We start from the raw sequence: 9,908 nt of genomic DNA on the forward strand, positions 1-9,908 counted from the left end.
TAGGAGGCTCTGGTGATGATCCAGATAGCAGTTGCTGGGAGCAGGGTGCTGATAGAGGAGGCGAAGGGTAGTCAGATTCTGCAGATGTTAGTATTGAGGGGCTCTGGTGATGGATTGAAGATGAGGCGTGAGAAGGGAATAAAGGGCCAAGAGTTTTGGCCTGAGTAACAAGGATGGTGTTGCTCTGTACTGATGGGGGGAGGTTGTGAGTGGAGCAGGTTTGGAGGGGAAAGGAAAACTGCTTCTTTCCTCACAACACTTCTGACACCGTATGTGGGGTTTTTAATCCCTATACCAACCAGTTTTCCAACCAGGCGTCCTGTAATTTAATTGAATTCTGACATTAGCCACCCAGAGTTAGTGTCAGACCTCACAGGTTTAAGGGCTCAGTCCCACAAGACTGTCCTTACTTCAAACCCCAGTCCTAAGTAGTGGTCCCCAAACTTCTGTCTGACTTGGTACAAAGTCAGGGGTTCCCCAAATTCCCCCCCCCCCGCTTAGGTTTGATAATTTGTTGCACTGAGTGCAACCACTACAACATTTCATTTGAAATGTTTACTTATATTTAGTGGCATATTACAAAGGATTTTATAAAGGATACAAATTAATAGCCAGATGGAGAGGTACGTAGGGCAAGGTCCAAAAGGGTCCTGTGGGCAGGAACTTCTGTCTTCGTGGAGTTGGAATGCGCTACCCTCCCAGTATGTGGCTGTGTTCACCAACCCAAGAGCTCTCTGAACCCCATAGTTTAGAGATTTTTATAGAGGCTTCTGTATATAGGTATGATCCATCATTAATTCAGTCTCCAGCCTCTCTTTCTTCCCTGGAGAATGGGGGTGGTGCTGAAAGTTCCAAGCTTCTGTTCATGGCTTGGTCTTTCTGGTGACCAGCCCCCATCCTGTAGCTATCCAGGAACCACCAAGAATTGCATCATTAGAACGAAAGACTCCTATCACGTAGGAAATTCCAAGGGATTTAGGAGCTCTGTGTAAAACATTCCTATTAGGAAATTACAAAGGTTTTAGGAGCTTTATGTCAGGAACGGGGGGCAGAGACCAAATGTATATTTCTTCTTATGTTGCAGTGGGGAAACCAGAGGTTTGGTTTTGAAAATGCTAAGTTTCAGTAGTCATCTCAGTGGAGATGTCAGGTAGGTAGGTGGATGAGAGAGGTATGGGTTCTAGCAAGAAGCAGACTGAAGATACCAGTGTGGCAGTTATTAGGTGGCATGTAAAGCTGAGAGTGGTGATCACCTGAGATCACCTACCTGCTGAGAGTGGGTAGAGGAGAGATCTGAAGACTGAGCCCTGGGGCCCGCCAGCCTTTCAAAGTTGGGGCGAGAAGGAAGATTCAGCCAAACAGAGAGGAGGTGCCTAGTGAAGTAGGAGAGGAACCAAGAAAAGTGTTCTGGAAGCCATGGAAAGAAAGTATTTGAAGCAGGAGGGAAGTGATAAACTGCAAGTGCTGTTGGTGGGTCAGATAACATAAGGATCGAGAAATGGCCATTGGTTTAGCTCTTTTGGTTGAGTGGTGGGGATGGAACCTGACTGGAGAGGGTTCAACCAGGACAAGGAGGTGAGAACAGCTAGGATCAGGAAACCCTTTCCAGGAGTTTTGCAGTAAAGAAGAGAGTAATGGGGTAGCTACAGAGGAGTGTCAGCACAGGAGAGTTTTTAATTTTTTTTTTTTTTTTTTGCGGTACGCGGACCTCTCACTATTGTGGCCTCTCCCGTTGCGGAGCACAGGCTCTGGACGCGCAGGCTCAGCGGCCATGGCTCACGGGCCCAGCCGCTCTGCGGCATGTGGGATCTTCCCGGACCGGGGCACGAACCCATGTCCCCTGCATCGGCAGGCGGACTCTCAACCACTGCGCTACCAGGGAAGCCCTTTAATTTTTTAAGTTAGGAAATACTGCTGCACATTTCTAGCTGATGGCAAGGGTCCATTAAAGGAGAGTTGCTGGAGCCATGTTTTGAGTAGCTAAGGGGGCTCTAATGCACAGTGTTGGCTTCAGGTGGTGGAAGCAGGTGGAAATCCTCCTTTGGTTGTGTCCATCTTCTGTGAAGTAGCTGAGAGGAAGGCTGGAAGAGGAGGTATTAGAGTTTTTATTTATTTATTTATTTATTTATTTATTTATTTATGTATGTATGTATGTATGTATGTTTGGCTGTGTTGGCTACGCGTGGCTTTCTCTAGTTGCGGCGAGCGAGGGCTACTCTTCGTTGCGGCGTGCGGGCTTCTCATTGCGGTGGCTTCTCTTGTTGCGGAACATGGGCTCTAGGTGTCCGGGCTTCAGTAGTTGTGGCTCGTGGGCTCTAGAGCTCAGGCTCAGCAGTTGTGGCGCACGGGCTTAGTTGCTCCACAGCATGTGAGATCTTCCTGGACCAGGGCTTGAACTGGTGTCCCCTGCAATCACAGGTGGATTCTTAACCACTGCACCACCAGGGAAGCCCATGGTATTAGAGTTTTGAGGAGAGTGGAGGAGGTATGAATTTAAAATGAGACCAGTCATGCCGGTTGGTGGGTTTTCCTCAGCTTGTAGTTGAAAATTAATTTTACCAAAGTCTGTTTTTGTTGGGTGAGCATGATCGAGGGAGAGAGGGGCAAGGGAGTGGAGAATCCGTAAGACAAGGATTGTGGTGATGGACTCTGGGCATCTGAGAAGCAGTGCAACTGGGGACAGAAGATCCTGGAGTTATTTTTAATGACAGGCTCTTAAGGGGTGACCATAGGAATGGACAAGATAGGTGGGGAAGAGGGGGGTCAGAAAAGGACAGAGATCAGGGTATTGGAAGGATCTTCTCTGTGAATATTAAGGTCACCAAGAATTACTGGGGTGTCATGTTAGGAGAGAGTGATGGCGTGGGGGTGGAGATGTGACAGTGGGGTAGTTGTCTGGTGGTGTGAACTTGAGAGCTGGCGTGTTTAGGAGGCAGGCAGGATGCATGGAAGGCTGTCCTCCCTGTAGTCCCAGTGGTACGAGGGACAGTGGGAGAGAGAATAGCCAAGTTGAGAGGGCCACAGAGCCCTTTTGAAAGATCAGCATTTCAGTTAGACTGACAAGGGATCGGCTAGAGAGCAGGCTGCCTGTGACTAGTGACCCTGTATTCCACAGGGTACAGTGAACAGATGCAGGAATTGGGAGGGGTCAGATTATAAGACGTCCGTTGCTGTGTAATAGAAATACAGGAGCCACATGTATAATTTTAAACTGTCTAGTAGCCACATGAATAAAAGTTCAAAGTAGGTGAAATTAATTTTAGTAATGTATTTTATTTAACCCAGTACATCTAAAGTATTATTTCAACATGTAATCAATATAAAAGTTATTAGTGAGATAATTTTACATTTTTTTCATACCAAGACTTCCACATCTCGTGTGTGGTTTACACTTAAAGCACATCTCAGTTTGGGCTTGCCACATTTCAGGTATTTGTCGCCATGTGGCTAGTGGCTACCATATTGGACAGTGGGGATCTAGGACCTGTTGGGTTGAGAGTGGGAGTCTTGGATTTTGGTGGTGTCTGACCTTGGTCCTGACCATCTCCACGGCAGAAAGGGAGGCTGGGAGCATGAAGAGGGGTGTGTGGGGTGTGTTCCCAGGAGCGTGTGGAGCTCTTGGCCTCTACTTTACTCCACTCTTGGAGGACTGGAGGCCCAGCCAGGCTGGGCTTACCCCAGTCTGGGGTGTTCTGGGCTCCCTTCACTCTGCCGATGGATGTGTGGTAGCCCTTGTAATGATACAAATGACTCTTGGAGTGCATACCTGTGGAGCTAGGGTCCTTTGGACACATCCTGAGAAATCGTGGCTTAATATATTCTGTCCAGAGTGTCTGCATGTGCAGAGGCCACGGGTGGGGCTGCCTGGACCCTGAAGGGTCTGCCAGGGCTGGGCTGTGCTGAGTATCTGTTCATCTATCTGCTGATTCTAAAGCATCTTCGTTCTTTTGGAGCTGTAGTTGTAACTGAAGAAACACTGCAGTGGAGAAGAAAAAGGGGTATTTTCTTCCCTTTGGGTGGAGGGGTGGCCACAGACTCTAGTGCTTTAGAGTCCTTTAGCTTCTGTTGGACTTTCCCATGCTATTTTCTTGGCTCATTGGGTTCACATCAAAAGGTGCCAGGAATGTGTGAGTTTTGAGAAGGGGTTAGAAGAGGCTGTTTGTTGGGAGGTGATCTTGTTCCTTTCTGATCAGGAAATTGGAGATGGATCCTCTTTTTCCAGAGCGATTTCCGTAGGTCAGTTACCAAACTTCCGTCACAAAACCATGTCTTGTCACATGCATAGTATTATTTGCGTTACTGTTTACTTAATAATTTCTTTACCCTGACTCATTTTCTTATATAAAGGAAAACTTTGTATTGTTAGTTTCATGGGCTCATTCTATTTTCATTTTTCATAAATACATAATACTGAAATTAAAAACGTTCATGCAAGTTCCACACCAAACCACTTCACACCCCACATTGCACTTGGGTAAATGGTGCTGCAGATGGAGGCTTAAGGAGGGTTCGGGCCCCTCGAGTTGACAGAAGTGCAATGCCTGTGCCAGGTGCGGCTTTACGAGTGGACGACGGAGAAGGAGCTCCGCACCGAGTGCAACCACTACAACAACATCATGGCCCTGTACCTGAAGACCAAGGGCGACTTCATCCTGGTGGGCGACCTGATGCGCTCGGTGCTGCTGCTGGCCTACAAGCCCATGGAGGGCAACTTCGAAGAGGTAGTGGGGCGGGGGCAGGCTGCTCCCTTAAGCTGCGACCCCGCGGGTGTTTCTTGGTGGTGAGGGATAATCAAGCCCAGTGAGGGCAGAAATGGTCATCCCTGGAGCCTACATTCTGCATCCATTAAGTGTTCTTAGAAACCCCCAACGTGAGCTCTGAGTAGGCTCCGTTTCTGGGCTGAGTTGGCCAGACTGTGGGGAGAATCTCTCTGAAGGGGTGGTTGTTAAACACGGGGCAGGGCAGGCTCTTGGCCAAGTCCCGGCAGTGGCTTGCATGCAAACTGCTGATTGTGTTTCCTTTTGTACCTTGTCTTTTTTAAGATTGCTCGAGACTTTAACCCCAACTGGATGAGTGCTGTGGAAATCTTGGATGATGACAATTTCCTGGGGGCTGAAAATGCCTTTAACTTGTTTGTGTGTCAGAAGGATAGGTGAGTGACGAGCTGTGGGTATGGTCTGCGGGGAATGAGGACGCTGGGTCCTCTCTCAGGCTCCGGTGCTCCTCTTCACAGAGGGTTAGAGTTTCCATGAGACAGGCAGGATCCTCTGCTGTGGAGCAGGGGGGGCTCACCGGGGAGTCTGTCCGCTGCACGCAGTCCTTGTCGGGGCCCCGTCGGGGGGACAGAAGTCTGGGTAGTGAGCTTCTCGCGTTGCCTCGCAGCGCTGCCACCACCGACGAGGAGCGGCAGCACCTCCAGGAGGTTGGGCTCTTCCACTTGGGCGAGTTTGTCAACGTCTTTTGCCACGGCTCCCTGGTCATGCAGAATCTGGGCGAGACCTCCACCCCTACCCAGGGCTCGGTGCTCTTCGGCACGGTCAACGGCATGATTGGTAAGGGTGACCTCTGGGGGGCGCACCCTGTGCATGCCTCCTTCCTGAGAGCAGTGTTCCCGTTTGGGGGGACGAGGGAGAGCAGGGTTTCGCAGAGGAGCCTGTGGCCAGCTCGTCCTTCCTCGTGCTGCTGCCTGGGCTGCTCTTGGCGGGCAGTGCCCGCTCTGCAGCTCCGTGTTCCCTTTGCTTCCTCAGGCCTGGTGACCTCACTGTCAGAGAGCTGGTACAACCTCTTGTTGGACATGCAGAATCGACTCAATAAAGTCATCAAAAGTGTGGGCAAGATTGAACACTCCTTATATCCTTCCCAGAGGTGCCCCCTTGCTAGGAAGCACGTCCTGACCCAGGCAGAGAGCTGCATTACCCTAAGCAGCCTCTGGAAACTGCTGTCCGTTTAGGAAATGTCTTGACTAGGTTCCCGTGGGGAACAGGCTTTTAAAAAACCTTTTCTTATGGAAAATTTCAAACACACAATACTGGAGAGAACAGTGTTGTGTATCCCCATGTACTTATCACCCAGCTTCACTGGTTCATCTTGAAAATGTACATTTTTGTTCCTGAAATGTGTCTGCCTCTGGCCTTTCTGGTGTTGCTTGTCAAACGTAAGTTTAGATCACAACTGTGGAACGTCCTTTCAGAGATCTTGTTGGAGGCAGTAGTGTCTGAGGACCCTCACTAGAGAGGCTAACGGAAGAAGAGGGGAAAAGCAAAGAATGTGCAAACTCCAGAAGCCCAAGGATCAGCCCCCGTGGGACACTTAGGATCCAAGTACTGCTGGAAGTTTGTTTATTATGGGAGAGAGACAAGGAGCCCGAGGGAGGCAGGAGGCGGGAGGGACGAGGGGCTCCCGCTATGAGTCTTTGAGGGAGGAGGGAGGCTGAAGGGTTGGTTTTTGCCACAACCGGCAGGACTTTGGGTGCATCTCTTGTCTTACTGAGCCTCAGTTTGTTTCTTTGTTTATTTTTGGCTGCATTGGGTCTTCGTTGCTGTGCACGGGCTATCTCTAGTTGTGGCGAGCGGGGGCTACTCTTTGTTGTGGTGCGCGGGCTTCTCATTGCGGTGGCTTCTCGTTGCAGAGCACGGGCTCCAGGCACGCGGGCTTCAGTAGTTGTGGCTTGTGGGCTCTAGAGCGCAGGCTCAGTAGTTGTGGCGCACGGGCTTAGTTGCTCCGCGGCATGTGGGATCTTCCCGGACCCGGGCTTGAACCCTTGTCCCCTGCATTGGCAGGAGGATTCTGAACCACTGTGCCACCAGGGAAGTCCCGAGCCTCAGTTTATTAATCTGTGAAGGTCAAGGCTGGACTTAAAGAGTGGTTCTTTCTTCCCAGGGAAGCATCCAGTTCACATGGAGCACTTGTAAAAAAAAAAAAAAAAGAAAAAAAACCATCCATACATGTCCAGGCTCTGAACTAAGAGTCTTATCTGTATTTTGTTTTAATCTGTATTTTTTTATTTTTAAATTGGTTTTGGCCTTGCTGCACGGCTTGCGGGATCTTAGTTCCCCAACCAGGGATCGAACACATTCCCATGGCATTGAAAGCGTAGAGTCCTAACCACTGGACCACCAGGGAATTCCCTGTATTTTTTTAATGTTATTTTGACAATTACTCCAGTTAAGAACCATTGTATGAGGTAATAGCTTATAGGTCTTTGAAATTCTAAAACTGTCCCAAAAGCCATGTGATTTTTAGTTGAAAATGTTGTTTCCTGTTTATCCTGATGATAGTTTTAGATTGTGGTCTTGTGCAGAGGTGGGGGTGACTTATAGTAAGGGTACTTATTTCCAGATAATTGGCACTTTCCTTAACTCACCTGTCCACCTGGAGATCCTTTCATACTGAACGGAAGACAGAACCAGCCACAGGCTTCATCGATGGGGACTTGATTGAGAGTTTCCTGGACATCAGCCGGCCCAAGATGCAGGAGGTTGTGGCAAACCTGCAGGTGAGCTGCTCAGGATTTAGCCCTGGGCCAGTTTCTCAAGTTCCTTGCAGGGCCAGGCATACCAGGAGGCCGGCAGAACTCCGGGGCCTTCCCTCCCTCGGTCCCCACGTTCTAACGGCCCTTTTCAAGTTTTCTTCTACCCACGCGGGAAGGTGGGGTCCAAGGGCAAGGAGATAAAGCTGAGGCTCGTGGGTTCCCCCATCAGGCACCAAACACTGTAACTTTAGCAACGAGGGCACATTTGGGCATGTCTGGGATCTCTGGCAGACCTGTAGGAAGGGGGCAGGGTCAGGATCCTGTAGGGAAGAGAGGTTTCCATGGTGCTGGGGTTTGGGGCATTGCCCACTGGACATGATGCCTCTGGGGAAGTATATACTGGGTGGCAGGCTCCGGGCAGCTTTGCTGTCAGCAGACCTTGCTGACCTGAACCCCCAAGGAGAGGTGTGGGCTTCTGACTGTGAGTCCTTCCTCCCTGCATGGCAGTGGTAGAATGGGGTGCCTCCCTTGTGGTGGGCGTCCTCTTCCCCAGGGGAGCGAGAGCACCCTCACAGCCTCTCCTCCTGCCCCTTCCTCGTTGCAGTATGACGATGGCAGTGGAATGAAGCGAGAAGCCACTGCGGATGACCTGATCAAGGTTGTGGAGGAGTTAACGCGGATCCATTAGCCGAGGGCAGGAATCCCCTTTCCCAGGCCCTCTCTGAAGGCTTTGCCCTCCTGCTCTCCTCCTCCTCCCCTGCCGTTGTCTCTTGGCCATGGGAAATCTTTCCCTAGGCCAGCTGCCCTAGAACCCACGGCCTACCTGTGTGGAAACAGGGATTTTGTAGAACTAAAACCAGTTCGCTGGAGACCTGGGAAAGGGCTGAAGGTGAAATATTTTCTCCCTGGATTTTTACCAGTCTCATATGATTCCAGCCATCACCTTGGGCCACCAAGCCTTGATTGGTGTAGCCAGTTGTCCTCCTTCCAGGGAGCAATTTTGCAGCTCTTTGGCTGAAAGGAAGCTGTGTGTGTGTGTGTGTGTGTGTGTGTGTGTGTGTGTCTGTTTGTCTGTCTGTCTGTCTGTCTGTCTCTCCCACACTCATGCATTGTCCTCACTATCTTTTTATTTAGGTTGGGGGTGTGGGGAGGTTGTGGGTAGCAGGGAGGAGGGGTGGGAGGGGTTCGTCGTCTTTGAAATGAGAGCTTCCTTTGCTTTCTTCTGTTGCCTCTGAGAGCTTTGGTCTGGAGGGCTGAGCACCAGACAGTGGGCTGCTTGAGTAGAAAACCTGCAGATGGTGGATGATCTCTAAGCCACAGCCTTTTTGTCTCTGGGGAACTGCCTTCTTCAGAGGGAAGGAGGTGGGGGGACATGAATTGGTGGTTAGTTTCTGAGTTTTACCTAATAAAGTAGAGTCTAAGAAGAAGGATCCATTTGTTTCTGCTTTTCTTCCCCTTCTCGGCTCTCCAGCATCCCAGTCACTCTGTGCCCAGTTTACTGCAAGCTCCATTCCCTCCTTCACAGCCACTGCAGCAGTCCCTTGTCCTTGCTGCTGGAACATTCCTTTCAAGTAGCAAAATGTCGTCTGTACATCTCCTTTGTTAGGTGATCGCTCTTGGTGGGATCCCAAGGATGATGGATGTCAGGGTTTTGAAATTCAGTGGTCTTTGGTTGCCCTTGACTCTGTAGTCATCGTTTGATTCCCAGGTGCCTGTGTTAGTAATGTCCAGGGCCTGGGGGTTGCTTGGCCTGCCTTTCCTTATGTCATTTTACAGCCAGTTGCATATGGAACATTCAGCCAACTAGCCCCCCAGGCACTGCTCCTCGTGCACTGCCCAGCTTCCTGTTGCCACATGGGCTTTGGATTCTGATTTTATTTCTTCTGGTTTAATTGTGTAAACCTTTGGTGCCTTAGGTTTGAAAATACAGGAGTAGGGCACATTTGGGGTTCACCCTTCTATCCAGCACACAGAGCCTGTCTTCTTTCAGCTCAGTGGGTCAGAGTGTCTGGGCCCATATTTCCACCAGTGATCCAGTGGGAATAAAGGCTGCTCTGTCCCAGCAGTGGAGCAGGGTTGATCCCAGGCATATTGGCTGGCTCCTTTAAGACCAGCCTTTGATACAGTGTCAGGAAAATTGTGGTTTCAAGTTCAAACTGTGGTTTTGAGAGATTCTAGCTTAAAAGGAAAAGAGCAAGGAAGCATCTCTGCTTTGGGGGTCTTCCGGAGTAAGTTTCCTTCCCTGGAGGCATTCCTTGTGTTTCTTTACCGTTCTTTTCCCCTCGCTCTCCTGGGGTTTCTGAGGGTGGAGGATAAGGGTCTTAGGGGAAAAAATAATCATCTCTCAAAAACCACAGTTTGAACTTGAAACTCAACACTGTGATTTGAATTCTTCAAGTCATGGTTTGAATTGAAAAGGCCTGCCCCCATGCCAGAG

At 49.9% G+C, this 9,908-nt stretch overlaps 1 protein-coding gene across 1 annotated transcript in view; it reads left to right on the top strand.

The window, feature by feature from the left end:
• The window catches only part of DDB1 (damage specific DNA binding protein 1), a gene marked incomplete at its 5' end in the record, with an annotated part of 31,544 nt that extends 22,643 nt beyond the window's left edge, over positions 1 to 8,901 (top strand). The window contains 6 exons of the mRNA XM_079708583.1: positions 4,551 to 4,721; positions 5,043 to 5,152; positions 5,383 to 5,552; positions 5,748 to 5,865; positions 7,378 to 7,495; positions 8,076 to 8,901. Of these exons, the coding sequence (XP_079564709.1) occupies positions 4,551 to 4,721; positions 5,043 to 5,152; positions 5,383 to 5,552; positions 5,748 to 5,865; positions 7,378 to 7,495; positions 8,076 to 8,159 (771 nt within the window). The 3' untranslated portion in view covers positions 8,160 to 8,901. The remainder of the gene's footprint in view (positions 1 to 4,550; positions 4,722 to 5,042; positions 5,153 to 5,382; positions 5,553 to 5,747; positions 5,866 to 7,377; positions 7,496 to 8,075) is intronic.
• Positions 8,902 to 9,908: the final 1,007 nt, after the last annotated feature.

This window comes from Hyperoodon ampullatus (assembly GCF_949752795.1).
Source record: "Hyperoodon ampullatus genome assembly, chromosome: 7".
Classification (NCBI taxonomy): Eukaryota; Metazoa; Chordata; class Mammalia; order Artiodactyla; family Ziphiidae; genus Hyperoodon; species Hyperoodon ampullatus.